At 52.6% G+C, this 21,795-nt stretch overlaps 1 protein-coding gene across 2 annotated transcripts in view; it reads right to left on the bottom strand.

Moving 5' to 3' along the window:
• Positions 1-4,211: 4,211 nt before the first annotated feature.
• PTTG1IP (PTTG1 interacting protein) overlaps positions 4,212-21,795 on the bottom strand; it is a 29,303-nt gene continuing 11,719 nt past the window's right edge. The window contains exons 2-6 of one of the 2 annotated variants that reach the window (XM_017888684.1): positions 20,827-20,879; positions 15,931-16,039; positions 10,841-11,012; positions 9,863-9,909; positions 4,212-6,248 (exon numbers count right to left, since the gene is read on the bottom strand). In XM_017888684.1, coding sequence (XP_017744173.1) covers positions 6,202-6,248; positions 9,863-9,909; positions 10,841-11,012; positions 15,931-16,039; positions 20,827-20,879 — 428 coding nt within the window. In that variant the 3' untranslated portion in view covers positions 4,212-6,201. The remainder of the gene's footprint in view (positions 6,249-9,862; positions 9,910-10,840; positions 11,013-15,930; positions 16,040-20,826; positions 20,880-21,795) is intronic. The other variant, XM_017888685.1, reaches the window with a different exon arrangement.

Raw genomic sequence — 21,795 nt, 5'->3', positions numbered from 1 at the left:
CAATTTGCCTTTTAATACACATGCTTGAGCCCACTCACCCAATGCCTGAGGTCTTACGGGGAAGCTGCTGATCACCAGTTTCAGGATTTTTCTGTCTGTTGGGAGACTGCCTTTCCCTGGCGTTGGCTGTGACCAAGGATTATTTTAGAGAGACAGTTAACAGCCACCCGACCAACCCTGATGGTCGCCTGACATTCCTGGTTGGGAGGGCCCGCTCCTGCCCTGCTCACGTCTGACCAGCTGCCTACTCTAACAGATGGAACAATAATGCAAGAGAAGCCATCAGAGCAGGTCACCTGGCACCTCCTAGCCCCTGCCTCTCCTGCATTCCAGACCCCCTCTATGCTTCCCTCTACAAATTGAAGAGTGGCCATTTTTGGAAAGGATTCTGGCCAATCTCCCCCTTGCTAGTACGGAGAATAAAACTCTCTTTCTTTCTCTTTTTTTTTTTTTTTTGAGGCAGAGTCTCACTCTGTCGCCCCGGCTGGAGTGCAGTGGCACGATCTTGGCTCACTGCACGCTCTGCCTCCCAGATTCATGCCATTCTCCTGCCTCAGCCTCCTGAGTAGCTGGGACTACAGGCGTCTGCCACCAGGCCCAGCTAAGATTTTTGTATTTTTAGTACAGACGGGGTTTCCACCCTGTTAGTCAGGATGGTCTCGATTGCCTGACCTCGTGATCCGCCCGCCTTGGCCTCCCAAAGTGCTGGGATTACAGGCATGAGCCACTGCGCCCAGCAGCTCACTCTCTGTCACACCCCACCCTTGTCATCGTGGCTTCTTTTTAAGCGGCGAACAGCCTGACCTTTGCCGTTTACAGCCGCAACCTTCCCTTTCAGAGTTGAGGCCCAGCTGGCCCAGCCCTGACATGAAAATCGGGATCCTAAGACGGACGGAACACTCTGTGTGGCAATAAGACACCAAATTCCAGCCTGACTCTGGTATAGCATCGCCAGACTCTGAAGGAAGTGAGAATGTTTTGCCTCAAAGTATATTTCTTTGACATATTTTGAAATGGCCCCCCAGAGCCGTCCTTTCTCAGGGAAATTAGCACCTGTAGAGAATCTCCATGAATGCAGCAGGACTTCCCCTTCTAGGACTTTCCGGACCTAGGAGAGATTAACTGAGAGCCTGACATCTTTAAGGTCTGAAAAGAGACATTTGCCCTCTATTCTCTCTGAGGGATGCAACCTACAAGGCTTCATCTGCAAAACAAGGGCCCAGCAGCCGCAGTGTGACCAGGCCGCTTCCGTAGCAGAGTCCCGGCCACCCTCATGCTGGGACTGGCAGCTGCGGAAAGGCACACGGGACCCGTCTGGAGAACCTGGACACTGTGTCCCCCTTGAGGTCCCCCACATGCTGGTCCCGTCTCACTGCTGGAGGGCCAAGCACCTGGAGCTGTGCCGCCTGGCTCTCCCGATGCCCAGCTCCAAGCCTGTCTATCTACCCTGCCCTGCAAAGCCAGGTGTGCTTGACCAGCTGCTCCCTGCCAGGCAGTGCCCACAGGGGAGAAGGTGAATTCTGGAAGGGACGCAGGGGAGAGAAGGGACTGATGGCAGCGGCTGCACCCAGCCTGCCGCTTCTCAGATGGGCCCTGCAGCACTTCTCAGACGGGCCCAGCCAGCCAGTGCACGCCGCCCTCCTCCCTCCACAGCCCTGGCGACCCGGGCCCCGGGAGTCCGAGCTCCTCCTGGCTCTGGGTGTTAAGCAGGGCAGCCTCTACCTCTGGGTTCTGCCACTCGGTCGCCGAGTTAGCCCTTTACACCTGGCCAACCCCTCTCTATGCTGAGTTGGCGATTCTACCAGGTTCTCTCTGCCCAAGTCGCTGGTGGCGCTTCCTGCACGACTCAGGCCAGACCTGGGGGCCACACGGGCAGCCGTTCCCCACCACCCTCCGACTCCAGTGCGTCTGAGGCCGTCTGGGTTACTGGAGATGGCCCGTGGTGCTGGAGCAGACGGAATGGCAGTGCTGTCCTGAGGCAGGCACAGGTGGGGGCCCTGAGGAACAGACACGCCCAGTACCCACAGTGTCAGAGGTTCATCTGCTTAATCTGGCCAATTGTGGTTCATATACAAAGTAAAACAAGAGGAACAAATCCACACAAACATGCTGGAAATGTGAGATAAAGCCTCTGGAGAGAGTTGTAGTGATGAAAGCAGTTAAGACAGCTCGAAATACACCGAGAATTCCCATTAAAAAATTCCAGCCACCAACCAGAGAGAAACTGCGGGCCCTGGAGCTGTGGGCAGGGACCCTGAGCACCAGTCTGTTCTGCAGAGAGGGCAGCGGCTCAATGGCGCCCTCTTGGAGAAAATTCCATGAACCAGATGCCTCCGGCCAGGCCAGCCCTGCCTCACGCAGGTCCCTGCAGCCTCATCAGCAAAGACCACTCTCAAAAAAATTCTTTTCATTGTTTACTAAGTGCCACTACATGGAAGCTCAGAGAAATAGGATTTGTGGAAGAGAGTACTGAAGAATACTGCTATTGGCTGTATTTTATGATTATCTCTAGTTAGAAATCGTTTCTTGGTATTCAAGGTTTAAAAGAACAAAACTTCTGCAGCCTGATGGTGGGTTAAGTAACATTCTGCAGCTTTGGAGAGTGGAAAAGCATCAGACCGAGTAAGTACTGGCTGAGCTGGCAGCTCTGACATTCCTCTGTGACACGGGCTTTTTTCTGCGCCCGCGTCAGGCTCTGCCTGTACCGAGAGGTTCCACTGCATCTTCGTTAAACCGGCTTTGAGGAAGAAGTAGAGATCCTGTTGGAGCGGAGGCATCTCCATACAGAGACGGCCCCAGAGGTGCCCCCACCCGTGTGGGAGGCGACTGCCCAGGCCCCAGGGGGTGACCAGCTGTTGCCAGTGGAATGGGTTGCGGGGACAGTCACTTCCAACCGGGGGCTTCTCCCCATCTGCTGGAGGGATGGGCACCAAGAGCCCTGGGGAGGCAGAGCCACAGATGAGGGCCTGGAGTCTGGCTCTGGGATGAGCCACTGTGCGCGTCGGAGTCCATGTGTGTGAGCACCTGAGGGTGACAGACGTGCCGCCGAAGCCCATGCAGCTCACGGGCTGCTTCCCTCCTTCCAGACGTGGCCAGCTCTGATCCAAAGGCTGTTTTGTGGGGGCTGTTCCCCAGCAAACGCATGGGACCACAGACTAAGAGGGGCAGCAGGCAGTCCACCCGGGGACCTGGGCTACCCCTGTCAAGCTCAAGCAGACACCTTTGTGTCACAATGAGGGCTCCCCCGGAAGAGGTGGCTGCCCCAGGTCACTCGGGGCTCACAGTGGACGCACGGTGGGCAGCGGCTGCACGGCGGCCTTCGTGATGGACTCTGGGGCAGACAGGCTTCTGTAACATGGGCATCGCAGAGCTGTCGGAATGATGGCCGGCGTCTGTTAACCTCCTGGGACTGCCGTCGAGTGAGCACTGAGGACTGAACTGCCAACAGCCCCGCCTGGCCTGCACACGCGCCATCCAGAAAAGAGTGGGGACTGTAGGCGTGATGTCCAGCTGGCATCAGGGGGCCCCAGGACAACCTGAACAGGCAAGAGCTGCTCCCTCACCTCCCTGCTGCCTTCTTAGAAGCCAGTGTCTACCCTGGCCGAAGTCAGACTAGGATGGAGGCGACATTCCTGCCCACAATTCTGGCCTCCCCTGCTTCACACCCAGGCCCAGACCTTGGCTCCGGCTAGGCAGGTCCACGGGACAGAGAGACGCCCCAAGACTCTGCTGCTCAGACTAAACCCTGTGTCCCAGAGGACTGAAGTGGCAGGAGCAACACAGAAGGGGGCCGGGGTGCAGGGCACTCCCTAAGAACACAGCACAGAAGACAACCAGGGAAGGACGGGAGGGGAGCACGGAGCACAGGAGCCTCATGCAGGTGTGCGGGGCCAAGGTCACCCTTCTCGAAGGCAGCCCTGCTTTCTCCCAGCGCCCTCGACACCCAGTGCAAGTGGAGGGCATGCGGTGGGCAGGGCAGCTGTGGAGGGAGGAGACGGCCAAGACCTCCCCTGTGGGGCAGGCCTGTGGGTGGGGAGTTTTAGGACACAGCCTGGTCCATTGTGACAGCCACAGGCATTTAGTCTGGAGACTGCCCAGGCGTCCCGTGGTGGCTCAGAGGCCCACTGTACCCAGAAAAGCTGACCTGCCTCCCAGCATTCCAGGCAGTAATGTCGACACCACTGATAGGAAACACAGAACACACAGCATATTAGACAAATGCAGATATTAAACTTTTATTGGAAACTGGTTAAAAATTAAGGCACTCCAAGCTTTATGGTTTCCTTGAGGTTACAGTTTTGTGGCTGCTCTTAGCGTATTTCAGAAAAAATCAGATGGACTAAGACCAACCTTATAGATGTAGTTTCTACACTGAACGCAAGGATTCACCCACTGTATTTAACAACCAAGCTCTACCTTCAGCTCAGCAGCCTACATTCAGGACACTGATTTTGCGTACACACTACTCTATTCATACAAAGTTCGTTCAAGTCTGTTACTAAGTTTCTTTTATGAATAAACAATACAAAGTCCAATTTTGATGGCTGCTATAAAATACTTAGGAAACTCTGCAATACTTTACTACAAATACAAATGCCCAAGAGGTCAGAGAAATCAGCCTGAAGAACTGGGTGCAGGTTCTATTCTTTGTGAAAATTTCAGCATAGGAATGTTATTCCCGGTACAGATGTACACAGCCAAAAAGGCTTATCAAGCTGTTTGATGAGTTCTTAGTGTTGTGGATCACAGTGATCTGCCTGTGAACTTTAGTTCATGCTGAAGACAGTTTTCTCAGTTTTCCTGACTGTGAGGTGTGAACATGGAATGCATCATTTATCTTAGGTGCTGTCGACCTACTTTCCCAAAGCAAAACGTTTTAAAATTCAAGGCAATCTGGAACGGGGACTATTTTCAAACTTCCTTAGGCAGCACTTTTCAGTGACTTCCCCGCACGCTGCTCTCCCTGCCATGAAGCGCTTGGTCTCCTTACTAAAGCCACGTATCCTGATTTTATAGAAACGTGGGGCAGGTCCAGCAGTGCCACTGGAGAGCTCCCGGGGAGGCCCACTCTGAAGGCAGGGCTCAGAACACCCTCGAGCCAGAGTGGCTGGAAGCTGGACTGGTCCCGTGAGGCAGAAGGAGCACTGGCGCCTGCTGGATGGCGTGAGGAGAGAGCCCTCAGCTGACTCTGGACACACCTGCTTCTGGGGCACAGGGCCCAGAGCCAGGCCTGTGGATGGGCCTTTCTTTCTTCGTGGGGACCCCGTCCCCACGATCCCTAAATGGCCACCCCCCAGACAGCCCAACAGGCAGGGAGAGGCTTGCAGGCACTGAGGATGCCAACAGGGCTGGAGAAAGCTGCAGCGTCCTGCCCCGTCCTCCCAACAGTGCTGGCACACGAGCAGGCAACTGGTGCTGCAGAGGCAGGCCAAACACCACATTTATAATTCAAGCTTCCAAGGGAAAAAGATTCTCACGTTCTAGTAAAGATACAAATTTTAAAACTGGCCAAAAGAGCCTGAATTTTACATGAAAGTCTTCTGGTAAAATCTTTTAAGTAAGGAGGAAAATCCAATAATTTTTTTTTCTTTTTTTAAAGGTTTAGCTATTCCCCAATGCTATTTAATACAATTGAGGTTAGGAAGTAAGTCCTTATCAGACTGTGTACTGGAGCCCCGTGTCATCAGCAAAAGCCATGTGAGTCAACAGGTGTGAAGACTCGATGCTGTCCGTGGTTTTATGGGGACTGATGAGGGCTGGTCAGTTCTCCTCACGACAAAAGTCAAACCGTCTTCCGTCTGTTGCGTGTGAAGCTAGTCAGCAGACAGAGAGGAAGGCAGGGTTCTGGTGCTGCGCCGGGAGAATGACAGCCACAGTGCTAGGTGCCGTCAGGCGGCTTTGCGTGCAGTTAGCTTCTTACAAACTGAGAAGAGTATAAAAAACCCCAAACCCCAAAGATTTCTTATTTCAAGTGACTAAATCTAGAAACAGAGATGAACAGGGAATAGAAGGTCACCAGTTTGCAGGACGAGAGGAAGACTGTCCTTCAGGGGCAGCTCTCCGGCCACCTGTCCTAGAAGGCTGGCAGGTTCACTGGTCAAGGTCAGGAGACCGCGAGGGCCACGTGGTCTCCCGGCTGGGCTGTGCTGCGGAGTGTGCACCTCACAGGAAGCGTGGGGACTGCCTGACGGCTGGAGCGCTTTAGTTGTTTTCAAATCTAGCATATGGGTTTTCTTCTTTAAACAGGCCTGAAAACAAAATCAACCAGAATCATAACTTCATTCATTCAACCAGAAACAAAATCTTAAAAAGCCACCCAGACTGACTAAGTTTCATAAGAAGATTCACCGAGGGTATAGCAACAACGGGTGTTGTAAGCAGGCTTTCATGCTGTGCTCACCCTTTTTTGAAGTCAAACCACTTCAAACTTTGAAATAAAATTTACTAGAAACAAGAATTCTAACAGATCCTAAGAGAGAAGCACTTGTTTCCTGATGCTCGGCAAAGAAAAGAAATTTAAGGGAAACATTTCTTTCCACAGCGGTTGGTTAGCTCCACAGTGAATGGCTTGTATTAGACAAAATGACCTTGCTTTGTATTTACACTTGCTCGTAAACCTTCCGAATTAAGGCTAAGAAAGAGCTAACACGACCCTCAATCTAACTCTCTAAGTGCTCTGACAGAACTGGGATAAAATGTGTATTGAACCAGAAGAGTAAAGCCGTGGTAGTCACCCGAGGACCAGGAGTTTTCCCTTCACGCTGCAGACACACGTGCACATACACACACTCTCTCCCTCTTTATTTTTTATTTGAGACGGAGTTTTGCTCTTGTTGCCCAGAATAGAGTGCAATGGTGCAGTCTTGGCTCACTGCAACCTCTGCCTCCTGGGTTCAAGGAACTCTCCTGCCTCAGCTCCCGGGTAGCTGGGATTACAGGCGTCCACCACCACATTTAGCTAATTTTTGTATTTTTAGTAGAGACAGGGTTTCACCATGTTGGTCAGGCTGGTCTCGAACTCCCGACCTCAGGTGATCCACCCATCTCGGTCTCCTGTAATCCCTCCCTGCAGCTGGGATTAAAGGTGTGAGCCACCGCCCCTGGCCTCTCTCTCCCTTTAAAAATCTGTATTGTACACTAAAATTATCTGCAGTGATTACAACAAAGCTACTCACTGCAGGTATTCTGGGGCCTGGGTGGAAGGGGAGGCAGGGAAGCAGATGGTAAGGAAGGGCCTAGCCACGTTTCCTTCTTGCCTGTCAAGGAGGGCCACAGGCATCAGGCTTTGGGAGATGAGGCTCAAAGTCGGTTTTGGGAAAGAGTTATCAGATACCAGCTGCAAAGAGACTGGTTAAGGTCTTATTGAAAAACCTGCTCCTCAGTCTACTTCCAGTTTAGAGGGAAAAACCAAAGCCAGAAGAAGGGTTTTGCGTGCGTGCTGGTATTTGATGTAACTGCACCAGGTTGACTCACACGCCTTCTCCCACTCTCCCATCCGGAATTCCCCAGGATTCTTCTACCTAGCCGAGGCTTTCTAAAGCACAGGTCATTCAATGGGCTTTATTACAAACTGGCACAAAAAGCGAATTTCATCCATGCAATTAAAGGGCCAAATTAACCACCAAAATGGCAGGTGCAAGTCAATCAGGGCCCTGACACAGAAGACACCGCTCCACCAAGAACCTGGCCGGCCGCCCACAGCCTCACACCCGCTGGAGCTGGGCCACAGTAAAGGTCGAGCAACTTTAAACACAGCTTGCACTTGGCGATAGCAGGTGCTGGGCTGTGTGTGTGTGTGTGTGTGTGTGTGTGTCCCCACCTCATCTTTTATTTACATTAACATTAGTCACTAGGTGCCAAAAAGCTCGTTCTGACTCTTCCATTTCAAGGAAAGCATGCTGCCTTCAGCCAAGGCCTGCACAGACACTGCTGGGCCCACGCTCCACGAACACAGGCATGCGCTCACTGAGGAGGGCGACCCTGGTGCTGCTCCTTGTGGAAGTTGCACGCAGGTACCCGGTCACCACCCACTCCAGACACACACCAGGAAACAGGTGACGGAGGAGGTGGGGCAAGGGCAAGGCAGTAGCGAACCCAGAAAGTCAGTGCCCAAGCACGAAGCACTCAGGAGACTGATGGGTGGGAACACGTAGGAAAAAGCCTCCATCAGCCGCTGGTCATCTCGGGGCCAGCAGCCAAGGCAGCCTCACACCCCAAAGCCGACACTTCGAGACTGGCAGGACTCACCTGGCCTCAGGTCACAGCACAGTCACAAGGAGGTGACTTTCCAAGGAGGCCAGAACTGACAGGGAGGGGACATCCCGGCCAGTGGGCAGAGCTACCCAGCATTTACAGCCCAGGGCACCAGCTGCATGGGACCTCTGCAGCCCCCATGAGAGGGAACCAAGCCTCTGGGGGCTACAACGCCAACCACACGCGCCTGACAGAGGCGCTGCTCACAGTGGCTGCTGGGCTTTGCAGTCCCGTCCCCTACCTGATGACGGAAACAACTGCAGTGATGTCACCATGCCCCCAGTGGGCGGGATCCTAAAATACCATAAATTTATGGTATTTCCTAATACAAACAGAAGACTCAAAACATCTGCATTAGTCAGAAAAGGCTCTGAAATTTTCCAATTAGGTTTACCCTTTAATACACTGCTTCAAGGAAAGCACCGTGGGCGCAGGACGACAGATTCCTGAGGCCCACGGCTGCCGTGAACCCAGGACCTCACACCTCGCACAGGCAAGGAGTCAGTTCCCACCATGTCCATGACGTCACACAACCACAAACCCAGCGCAGGAGACGCTAGACTCTTTGCGGACTTTAAAATCAGTACAGAATTGGCCAGGCGCAGTGGCTCATGCCTGTAATCCCAGCACTTTGGGAGGCCGAGGCGGGCAGATCATGAGGTCAGGAGATTGAGACCATCCTGGCTAACACGGTGAAACCCCGTCTCTACTAAAAACACAAAAAATTAGTCGGGCATCTGTAGTCCCAGCTACTTGGGTGGCTGAAGCAGGAGAATGGCGTGAACCCGGGAGGCAGAGCTTGCAGTGAGCCAAGATTGCGCTACTGCACTCTAGCCTGGGCAACAGAGCTAGACTCCGTCTCAAAAAAAGAAAAAAAAAAAAATCAGTACAGAATCAAAGAAGCATGGCTGGGTGATGGTGTTCAGTGTTAAGCAGTGAACATCACGTGATTTGGGGGAGCACAGATAATGTAATGCGTATTTCCAATTCACTCCAACTAAATAAAAGGTTTACACTTGGCAAATACATTCCTTCTGGCTCCTTCAAAGCTCCCCTCCAAAATCTCTCCAGATACAACCAAACGAGAACAGAACCCCCAGGCCGGGCAAGAGGGAGCAGGGCCGGTGCTGGGGAGTGCTTGGAAGGAGCGCCTGCCACACTCAGAAGATGGCAACGAGCAACGCTCCCGCGGATGAGGGGCCGCCCTGGAACAAAGACCAGAAAGCGGCAGCACCTGGGCTGCGCAGGTGCGCCCACGGGAAGCCCAACACGACAGCAGAACAGCTGCAGACTTCCAGCCCAGAAGTCTTGTGACTCGATAAGCAAAGAGGTATCTGAGAAACCAGACTTCATGAAGACGACTGGCTGAGATAAAAATATTCTTAGGAAAGAGTTCACCACAGCACTGCTGGCGACAACCGCCAGCTGTTCCTCTCTGGAGAGACCTCCTTCTGTTCCGATGGGTGAACCCAGAGCCCAATCTCAGGCCCCACTGGCACTAACGAGGACCGAGACAGCATGCCATCGCCTCCCAACCAGTCCAATGAGGACGCAGACAGCGTGCCATCGCCTCCCAACCAGTCAAAAAGGAGGCGTGACCAGTCCTTACCGTATTTTTTTCTGATTTCATCATGTCTTGTCTTCATCTCTGCTCTCCTAAAACACAGAGGAACATGATGAGCACCAAGCGACAATGCGCGGTGGAACTGCTAGACACGCCCTTCCGTGTCCTTCACTGGAGGCTCCAGGTTTCTTCTGGTGGCTTCCCTCCAGTTCCCAGAGTGAAACCAGGATGGGGACAAGCTTGGTCATCAGGCCACATACCCACCAGGACAGGCAAGGTGACAACGAACCCAGTCTCTGAAGGTTGTTCCAATGTATTATTCTATTCTTTTCAATAAAAGCAATTCAAATGCCCAATACCGTGATTTTTAAAAAGCTTTTTTCATATGAAGAAAACACAGTAAAAATCATATACCAGGTTCTGAATGGTTAGGAAAATGCAATTGTCAGCTTTTACTTAGTAGTATGTGACCTCAAGGTGACTACATGGAAAATATGTCCCGCCTCCACCCTCACCCGCCACCAACCTGACAGTCGGCCCCGCAGATCCTCTCCCTTGCCAGGTGTGGACGACATCACCTCCTCCCAGGGCTACCCGAGAGCCCCAGCAGACACTCAGGAGAGTGCTGTGTCACCAGGGAAAGGGTGACAGGAGAGCCAACCTGGCCACAGTCACGCTGTCCCCTCTGAGCCTCAGCTTGCTCTTGGCAAATGCTGGGCCGGGACGAGCCGCCTTAGCAGCCGTCACACATTGGTGACACCGAGCGCAGACTCAGTCTTATTGCACTGATGGGAGGAGACCAGCGAGGAAGCCCGTGGAAGCAAGGTTCGCAGCCACCGCTAGGTTCCCACCATGGTCTCTCCCTCTCTACCACCACCTAGAAGATCCCCTGGGCACTACACACATTCTTAATTTCTAAAAACTGAGGGAAACTCAGGATGTGTCCACATGATTTCCATGGCCTGGCAGATCTGCATCCCCTCGAAGTGACCTTTTTCCCAGCAGGCATCACTGCGACCTCACCGTTCCTCCTGCCGTATCCGCCTCTCCTCCCGCTCGCGCATGGCCTTCTCCTCGCTCCTGTCTGGCTGCCGGCTCCTCTTCCTCCTGCAGCAGCAGCAGCAGCAGATGGCAATGCCCAGGAGGAGGGCTCCTCCGACCACCGACATGGTGATGATCAACGCCTCAAAGTTCACTGGAGATGCAAGCACCTGGAGTTAGGGCCGCCCCAGACACATAACCGACCCAGCACCGCAGCCTTCCCTTGTCCCTGGGGAACAACCTCGGAACACAGGAGCATAAGTAGGAAAGCCGCCTCGGCCAGGAAGCTGGCTCCTGGGGTGTGGAAAGCCTGTGGCCCTGCCCCCACCCCCCAGGGTCCCGCCCTCTCCGAGTCTCCTTTCAGCCACATGTTCCTATCTGTGGTTTATAATATTAACCACAATGAACTGAAGTGACAGAGTAGTCTGTCTCAGTTGAGTTTGAAAAGGTATTTCAAGCCTGAGAAAAGTTAACTAAACCAAAATTCCAATACTTAGGAGAGTATTCAGATTCTCCTAAGACATTCTAAACTCATGGAAATGGAGGTTAAGCCTGATGCAGCTTTGCTTTTTGTTTAAACCACAGTCAAGAATATTACAATGATTTACAAGAGAAATACTGTAAATTTTTATTTACAATAAATTTATGTAAAGGGCACATACTGGCAGCCAGTTTCATAAGGAATGACCATGGAGGAGCGGATGAGGCCACGGAACAAGACGGGATCATCTTCAAATCCGAATATTTTGGGGACCTTGGGGTTGAAGAACGGCTGACTAATCAGTCCCAAACCCTGTTACGATTTCCTTAACCAGCCTTCGGAGACACATGCACATTTAAAACAGATCTTACTATTCTTTTAAACTTCTTTTCAAGATCTATATATTAAAATCAGCCAAGATTTTTCCATTCAGTTCACACTAGAGTCAATCAAAAAATACCGTAACACTACTTTTGCAAACATGTTTTCAATCATGCAGTTCAAACAGCCTTCTTGGCTGAACACAGTGGCTCACACCTATAATCCCAGCACTTTGGGAGGCCAAAATGGAAGGATGGCTTGAGTCCAGGAGTTTAACACCTGCCTGGCCAACAAAGTGAGACCCACACCTGCCCATCTCTACAAAAATTTTTTAAAAACTAGCTGGGTGTGGTGCATGCACCTCTGGTCCCAGCGACATGGGAGGCTGAGGTGGGAGGATCGCTTGAGCTCGGGAGGTTGAGGCTGCAGTGAGCTATGCCTGCACTATTGCACTCCAGCTTGGGGAACACGGCAAGACACCATCCTGAAAAAAACAAAAACACCCACCCAGCCTCCTGAAGATGGCTTTATAAGCAAACTCCCCTGGGCAGTAGATGACCGCATGATTCACTGTTTTTAACTACAGTTAACAGCTGTGCCACCACCACAGGTGACAACCTCTGACCTCCAGGGGCTGGGAGTGAACACCTGCTGCACGCCTGGACCCTGGCAAGGAGGCTGACAGCCAGGCCTCTGGGGCTCCCTCAGCCTCACCCTCCTGTTGCCCTGGACCCTGAGATCCACTTCTAGTGGGTTACTTGTTTAAAAGAATTCATTTCTTAGTTTATTAAAACAGTTTGAAAATCAGGAATAGGAGGTTACATCTGATCAAATGCCTTTTGAACTTTTAATCCTGTGTTTTTTCCTCCTCTGACCTGTTCTGGAAGTATAGAATTGCAAAAATTACAGTAATAGGGAGAACTACAGAGGGGATCTTCATTGGCAGAAGATGTCATTTTTTTGACTGGAGAACTCCAGAAAAATCAACTAAAAAACCCAATGAGATCAACAAGATGGCTGGCCCTAAAACATATCTACCCCTCAGAGAGCTTTTCTGATTAGCAGCTAAAACTAGTTAAAAAACCAACAGAAATCCTGTCACAATGGGAAACACACTCTGGGCTCCTTCGTGCTGATTCTCCAGGGTAAAACCAAAGGACGCAGGAGAGGCCTGGCAAAGAGAGGCATCCTGCCTCGGGACCAACGGCCAACGCCGAGGAAAGGCCTGGCAAACAGAGGCATCTTTGCCTCTGGACAAACGGCCAATGCTGTAGACATCTCATTTTCCTCCAAGTGAGCGTGTTTTTCAGGTCATTACAACTAAAGCTCCAAAATAATTTTGCCTAGAACAGGATAAAAATGGTTCTAAGATTATTGGTAAGAATAAACAAGGACCTGGGGTGCGAGACCTAAAACTGGTTATCATGTGCGCCATGGCATCTGGTGAAACCAGGAGGGCCCTAAAAGCCCAGTCACAACTTCTCCTCCCCACTCTGCTCCCGTGGACAAGGCTGGACAAGGTCTCAGCTCAGACAGCCTCTTCCTCCTTTCGACAGGGACAGGCACACTTCCTGTTTCTCCTGGAGGAGCGGGTGTCAGTTCCCTCTCAGCCTCAGAATTAACCAAACAAGCCCATCGCACCCCACCCTCCTGTCACAACACAGCTGCCTCCCCGAGCCCTGTTCCCCTGCCTGACCCTGTGTGGTATGCAGTGCCCCCTCCCCGCTGTGACTGTGACTAGTCACCTGCTGTCACTCTTGTGTGCAGGGCGGGCACTGTGTGTCCATCCACTTCTGCAGCCTAATGTGGGAATTTCATTTCACAAGAGAATTGTCAGAAACGCCCACCATTGTAAAGGTGCTCAGCATGACCGGCCAGTCACTGCAGAAATGCAGATGAGAAGCACAAGACACCATGACATAGCCACTAGATGGACTAAACTTAGGGTGACTGGTGACCCTAAACATTGGGAGGGATGTGGAGCAACCAAGCCCCACATTGCTTGGGGGAGGCCAAATTGGTACAGCCACTCCAAAAATGTTTGGCAGATGTACTAAGGCTAAACACAAATATGCTCTGTGATGCAGCAACTCCACTCCTACGTGCCTCCAGAAGTGAGCACCTGTGCCGGCGCCAACACAAGACCGCTCACAGCAGCACGAGAAGGACCCAGACGTCCCTGGGCGGCAGCGTGGCTGAACAGCTGTAGAACATTGCACGAGACAGACAACTGGTGCAGGCAGCTGACATGAATCTCGGGCACATGCTGAATAAAACGTCCAATACAGCACAGGATTTCCTCCACATAAAGGCTGGAACCAGCGACACTAATCTGTGGTGCTGGGAAGTCCAGTCAGTGGCTCCCGTGGGGGTCCTGACAGGAACTGGGCCTTCTGAGAGTCCTGGAAGTCCTACCTACTTTGCTGTGAGTGGTGATAACCTGTATAAGTATGCAAAAATGCACTGAATAAATGCATGCACATGTGTGTGCACTGTGTAGGCTATAAACCACAGTCCATGCAGAGGGAGACTTTAGATGTGTGCACTTCATCAGAAGCTACGTGCCACTAAAAACACTCCAGAACAGGTGCTCCAAAGGGCAAGGCTCCCCAGGTCCAGGAGCTATCCCTACAGAGTGGTCATTAAGGGAAGTTCCATGGAAGGGACGAGGCAAGGTGGAGGCGGGCATGACCAGGCCCTGGGCAGACATGACAGGAACACACAAGACCTGATGGGCACATGAATGTTCACACACACACACACACATGCACCACACACAGTACACACATCACACACGAATGTGCACACACACCACCACCTCCCCTGCCAGACATCCCACACTACAACCACCAACACCACGCAAACTTCTGAATTCTCTAGGGCCTCAACACTGACAACAAGTTGTTTCAGGTGGAGTCTGAGAGATTCTGAAATGGAAATCAGTTAGAAGAGCGATAAATAAGACGTAAGTTGCAGAGGGACCCGAGATGCAAATAAACAAAAGAAATCATCAAAACGCCTTAAGAAAACACTGCTCCTTTACAAAGCCTGGGAGCCCTACGTATTACCCCAAAACCTGAAGCCTAAAGGATGAATAAATTCTACTACATAACAATGAGTTCCAGGTAACAAAACACACCATGGACTGATTTAAAAGGCAAACTAGGGGTCCGGGCGCAGTGGCTCACGCCTGTCATCCCAGCACTTTGGGAGGCCGAGGTGGGCAGATCACGAGGTCAGAAGATCGAGACCATCCTGGCTAACATGGTGAAACCCCGTCTCTACTATAAAATACAAGAAATTAGCCGGGCGTGGTGGTGGCACCTGTGGTCCCAGCTACTCAGGAGGCTGAGGCAGGAGAATGGCGTGAACCCGGGAGGCAGAGCTTGCAGTGAGCCGAGATTGTGCCAGTGCACTCCAGTCTGGGCGACACAGCCAGACTCTGTCTCAAAAAAAAAAAAAAAAAAAAGGCAAAAAGGCAAACTAGGAAACAATTTGAATCTTACAAGAGCTGATACCCTAATTAAAAATGCCCGCAAAATCAAATATACAAAGATATGCACACACAAAAAGAGGGCTGCGTCCACACTAAGCAGGGATTCTCAAGCTGGGAAAACTGCAGATTCTAGGGGAATTCATAGATGAGTTTCGGGGTGACACATGAACAAAACATACTGAGCAGAGAAGTCAGACACACTGCCTTCCAACTCGCCCTTCTCCCACACCTTCTGTAATGTGGTGAGATAGAGCTCAGTGCTGGGTTGACCTTGAAGGAGGTCCTCCAGGTTCCCCAGGGAGCCCCAGGGCTGTTTTCCTGGTCACCAGATCACCCCTGGCTTCCCAGCCTCTCCCTGGGAGTCACAGAGCTATTGGCATCACATTTTCTAGCAACTTCTGCTAACTGGGCACATAATACCATTTTCTTTTTTTGAGACAGAGTCTCACTCTGTCGCCAGGCTGGAGTGCAGTGGCACAATCTTGGTTCACTGCAACCTCCCCCTCCTGGGTTCAAGCGATTCTCCTGTCTCAGCCTCCCAAGTAGCTGGGATTACAAGTGCGCATCACCATGCCCAGCTAATTTTTGTATTTTTAATAGAGACGGGGCTTCATCATGTTGGCCAGGATGGTCTCAATGTCTTGACCTCATGATCCACCCGCTTCTGTCTCCCAAAGTGCTGGGATTACAGATGTGAGCCACCGCACCCAGCCCATACTACTATTTTCAAAGAAGCATCGATTTTGCAAGAAGCAAATGAAAAAAATGACTTACCCCAACAAACTCCCCAGCGTGCAGAGCTCAATTTACAAAGGGAAGCAGGTGGCAAGATGTTTGTAACTGGGTAGTCCAGACAAGCCTTGTTAGTGTTGCACCAAAGACACTGAAAGAGAACATTAAATAAGCATTAGAAACACAATAGAAAAAAATAAAGAAAGAACTGTCCTGGCTCTGCCTACAGCCCACCAGTGCATCTACTCTGTGGATGGCTGTAAAGGCTCAGCCTTCCCCTCCCACCATGTCTCTGCCTTCACCCTCACTGCCCTTCAGTCCACACCCAGCACAGCAGCCAGCAGCCCTGTCAGCTCTCCATGGACTCACCAAGGCCCGCGTCATTCACACCTCTTCCACAACTCACCCTACTGAAGCGACGGGGCCTCTGTGCTGCCAACTCCACCTCCTGTTCACAGCCTCAGCTCAGCCTGCCTGTTCTGCCTGGAGTACTCTCCCCACATCTGTGTGGCTCCCCACTGACTGGATGAGCCCTGCCCTGACCAACCACTGGACACAACCACCTGCTTCCACCCCCTCCTCATCTCCTGTGAGGTGTGCTTCTGTAGACCTCTCCTCCCCGCACGCTGGGCACCCACGCACATCACTGGCTGAAGCATCCCAAGAACGCAGGACATAGCCTGGCCCATCACAGGCACTCACTGAGTTTGTGTTGAACGGACTTTGGTGAGCATGGTCACCATTTGTAGAAAGGACCATGCTTCCTACCTCTGACCTTCACAAATGCACTAAGTTGCACAACTTGAAAGATGATGCAACTAAGGCTCAGCCTGCCCTAAACCGAGAGCTGGAGAGAACCTCATGGATGCTCGTCTGAGCCCCTCGAACATCAGGTGTGAGGCCGCAGTGGTGTGGAGATAACACCATCACACCTGTATGTGTGTGTAAGAGCCCAGAGCTGGGCCCAGCACATGCCACAGTGGTACACAACGAGGTCCACAAGCGCTCTGTGAGCCAGGCACCAAGTGTGACAGGAAATAGCCTAGCACGCAGGCAGGTGGCACAGGAAGGGGTAAAAGAACTGCCATTCAGGCCGGGCACGGTGGCTCACGCCTGTAATCCCAGCACTTCGGGAGGCCGGGTGGGCGGATCTTCTGAGGTGGGAAGTTCAAGATCAGCCTGACCAATATGGAGAAACCCCGTCCCCACTAAAAATACAAAATAAGCCGGGTGTGGTGGCGCATGTCCGTAATCCCAGCTACTCCTGAGGCTGAGGCAGCTGAATCGCTTGAGCCCAGGAGGTGGAGGTTGCGGTGAGCCGAGATTGCACCGTTGCACTCCAGCCTGAGCAACAAGAGTGAAACTCTTCTCAAAAGGAAAAAAAAAAAGAACTGCCGTTCGGCAGCACCTGATGCGCCAGCCCAAGACCAGACCCAACTCCAGACTGCCTGTTACTTCAAATCTCCACATTCACAGTGTTGCTAACTTTTTAATAGGATATAGGATAGAAAGTCATGACATTTTTGGCCCTGCTTAGGGTGAAAGTCGTTGTCACAAAAAAATATAACAATGTCCCCTGGGCTTTCTTTCCCAGGGCTACTTATACAGTGACCACTTTAGTGTCCTGTTTAAGTGGTTTCCAGTATAACACAACAAGTAACAGTTAAACTCTGTTTATTTTGGTCATTAAGGAGTATCTTAAATTTCAGGGGTTTTGCTTGCGATTAACGATTTTTGGCTAATCCTCCCTTTTCAAATGGCTCAAGTTGTAAATGTCCAATTTTCCATTTTTCCATGACAGTGGTACCATGAGCCACAGGAGCTCATTGGGAGGACATGGCATTCTCTTCTTTGGTTTTTGTTGCGTTGCTTTTCTGATCGATTAAGTAATATGCACATAGCAAGCAGCTCAGGCAGCAGTGCAGAGACACACAGCCCACCACGGCCTCAGCAGCAGACACACATAACCCATCACGGCCTCAGCAACAGACACACATAACCCATCACGGCCTCAGCAGCAGACACACACAACCCATCACAGCCTCAGCAGCACAGACACACAGCCCACCACAGCCTCAGCAGCAGACACACAGCCCACCACAGCCTCAGCAGCAGACACACATAACCCATCACGGCCTCAGCAGCACAGACACACAGCCCACCACGGCCTCAGCAGCAGACACACATAACCCATCACGGCCTCAGCAGCACAGACACACAGCCCACCACAGCCTCAGCAGCAGACACACATAACCCATCACGGCCTCAGCAGCACAGACACACAGCCCACCACGGCCTCAGCAGCAGACACACATAACCCATCACGGCCTCAGCAGCACAGACACACAGCCCACCACAGCCTCAGCAGCAGACACACATAACCCATCACGGCCTCAGCAGCACAGACACACAGCCCACCACGGCCTCAGCAGCAGACACACATAACCCATCACGGCCTCAGCAGCACAGACACACAGCCCACCACAGCCTCAGCAGCAGAGACACAGCCCACCACAGCCTCAGCAGCAGAGACACACACAGCCCACCACAGCCTCAGCAGCAGAGACACACACAGCCCACCACAGCCTCAGCAGCAGAGACACAGCCCACCACAGCCTCAGCAGCAGAGACACACACAGCCCACCACAGCCACAGCAGCACACACACACAGCCCACCACAGCCTCAGCAGCAGAGACACAGCCCACCACAGCCTCAGCAGCAGAGACACACACAGCCCACCACAGCCACAGCAGCACACACACACAGCCCACCACAGCCTCAGCAGCACACACACAGCCCACCACAGCCTCAGCAGCAGACACACAGCCCACCACAGCCTCAGCAGCAGACACACAGCCCACCACAGCCTCAGCAGCACAGACACACACAGCCCACTACAGCCTCAGCAGCAGAGACACACAGCCCACCATAGCCTCAGCAGCATGGACACAGCCCACCACAGCCTCTGTTCCAACACGCAGGGTTCTCTTGAGGCCTCCCAGGCACAGACACCTCCTTCCAGAAACCTCCCGTGTGCCCAAGAACACGCCCATGCAGGCCTGGAGCTAGCTGCGAGGCAAGCGGCCCTCTTCACTGCCCTGTCTCGGTTCAGAACTGGAGTCAGGCCTTCAGCCTTCTGGACTGGCCCCACCCACGATGACCTGGGCAAGTCCCTCGGCCCCGCCTCATCCACGAGATGGCTGCCATCACCACACCCCGCCCGGGGTGGTGAGGGTTACACAGGGCACTACGGCAAAAACACGCTCTAGGCTACAAAGCCACATACAATAGTCAGCTGTGTTTAAGGCTGAAATGACTTCCAATAGAAAAACCCAGGGACTAAAAAGCACCATCTAGAAAATGCACCAGGACCAGGGCAGTGGAGCAAGTTCAACATCACCAATGTCAAGATCTGAAACTACAGAAACAGCGTCTTTCAATTTTTTTTTTTTTTTTGAGACAGAGTCTCGCTCTGTTGCCCAGGCTGGAGTGCAGTGGTGTGATCTCGGCTCACTGCAAGCTCCGCCTCCCGGGTTCACACCATTCTCCTGCCTCAGCCTCCTGAGTAGCTGGGACTACAAGCGCCCGCCACCTCGCCCGGCTAATTTTTTGTATTTTAGTAGAGACGGGGTTTCACCGTGTTAGCCAGGATGGTCTCGATCTCCTGACCTTGTGATCTGCCCGCCTCAGCCTCCCAAAGTGCCAGGATTACAGGCGTGAGCCACCGCGCCCGGCCCGTCTTTCAATTTTTAATCAGCAAATGCAAGTATCCAGGTAAGTGCCACAAACTGACAAGATGTGTCTCAAACCTACGCCACTGCCTCGTGCAGGAAGAACTGTTTTTTGAGAACATGGCTCATGCCTTGGAATGGAAATCACCTAATACATCTTTCCCAGCCTCCTCATGTCCTCAAACCTCACTGTTGGGAAAAGGAAGCCTCACCCTGCAGTTCTCAACACTTGCTAAACCCGACTGGAAGGGGCAGGGGGTGCCTCTCAGGAATCCTAAGAAAAAGGCCTCACAGGATGCTGTTTTCTGCCTAACCACTTCCACCCGCCGCAGGCCTTCCCTCAGGTTTCCCACGCTGACTTCATAGTGCTGCGAGGAGACGTGGGTGCTGCTGAACCAAGGGCTGCGCAGCAAGGCAAGCCTAAGAGGTGCCAGCCAGGCTGGCCTGAGAGCAGGCCACCATGCAGAGAAAGCCAAAGGACCCTGTTCACACGTCTTTAACAAGACCTGCACTGTGCCGCTGCTTCCCCACCGTGGGTGCTCCTTCTCCCACGTGGACATCTGCATCAGACTTCATTGGGAAGGTACCCCAGGGAGTCTTGGGCCCCACCCCACGCCGTGGAGGCTTAGGGAACTTTGCTCTAGACCGCTACCCTCTTGTTGAAGGGCACACAGGTATTTAAAAGGCCCAGGGACAAAATCCAAACCTGAGCCCCAGATCACGACCAGAGAGTGCTATGGACAGCCTGGCCCACCGGCCCAAAGGGCTGGTGCCTTTCTCTCCTTGCTCTGCCCCTTCCAATCCTGTGTGAGGAGCTCAGAAAGCAGCCTCTGCTGCAGCCCCTGACAGCCTGGGAAACACGGGCTCCCAGCCTTAGGGTGCAGCTTTATGGACAGCCCAATTTCTCGCTAGGGGCCTCGTGGGGAAGGCTGACCCGCAGTGCTGACCCACAGTGTGGCCCCGTGTGCACAGGAGTGAAATCATGGATACTGACCATGCTCAGACAGTAACTGCAGTTTTCAGGAGAAGGTCTGATATGCCTGAAAGGGCTGAAGTAACATTTAGTAACTATTCAAAAAACCATCCCCCAAATCCCAAACAACAGAGCCCTCCACACATCCCGGCGGCTCCCTGGACCTAGAGGAAGCCCGTGTGCCTTTGGACGGTTTGGGCGGCACTCTGGTCTCTAGTCCGTGTGCTACTTACGGAGACGTTCTTCAGGCACTCTTCACAGGTTTTGTTTGTGTTCTGAGAACAAGCTGCAGGAAAGAGGCAAGAGACAAGTCAGTCACTGAGAATCAGGCAGTGTAAATATTAGTCCAGAAGGGCAGGGTGGGCACCAGAGAGGGGCGCAGCACCAAGAACCTCTGATCTGGAATTACCAAATGAAGGTCCTCTTCCTGAGCCCTGCTGGTAACAAGCCTTCTTCTAGACATCTGGAACAAGTGTTCAGGAATCCCGCTGCAGGCAGGGCACCAAGGGCATAAACACGCGGCTCCCGTCCGCAAGGGCTCTTCTGGGAGAGAAGAGTCCAACACAGAGGGCCGTGTTTCTGATCCCTCTGAGAGGAGGTGCACCCTGTGGTTGTGTAATCACTAGCCACGAACCCGCTGGGACCTTCTGCTCATCAGCACGTACTCTTTTGGGAACCCAAGAGCCTCCATCCAAGGCCACAGCGACGCTAGCAACACTGCCAAGCAGCACACTTGTGTCTTCGGACTCACCTACAGATCTCATGTGACAAAGCAAGGTCTCAGTCCCCTGACAGCCTCACCCCAGACTGGGCTAAGCTCCCTGTACCAAGGGAGAGGCCCGGTGCGCCAGCCTGCTCCAATCATGCAGAACACCCTGGGATTCTGCCCGCTACTCACAGCACTGCTCCTAAGGAAGGGGTCCAACTCCTCGCAGCCAACAGCTCTGGAACTCAAGCCAATCAGAAGCAAGAGTGACGGCATGAATAACTTCCAACACGCAACCAAGCTGACTGCCTACTCCCCCATCCCCCAATCCCGTCACACACACACACACACACACACACACACACACACACACTGACTGCCTATTCCCCCAATCCCGTCACACACACACACACACACACACACACGCTGACTGCCTATTCCCCCAATCCCGTCACACACACACACACACACGCTGACTGCCTACTCCCCAATCCCG

Source organism: Rhinopithecus bieti, unplaced genomic scaffold (assembly GCF_001698545.2).
Source record: "Rhinopithecus bieti isolate Rb0 unplaced genomic scaffold, ASM169854v2 scaffold_18153, whole genome shotgun sequence".
Taxonomy (NCBI): Eukaryota; Metazoa; Chordata; class Mammalia; order Primates; family Cercopithecidae; genus Rhinopithecus; species Rhinopithecus bieti.
The sequence above is the reverse complement of the archived record's forward strand: the minus strand, read 5'-3'. Positions and strand labels throughout refer to the sequence as shown.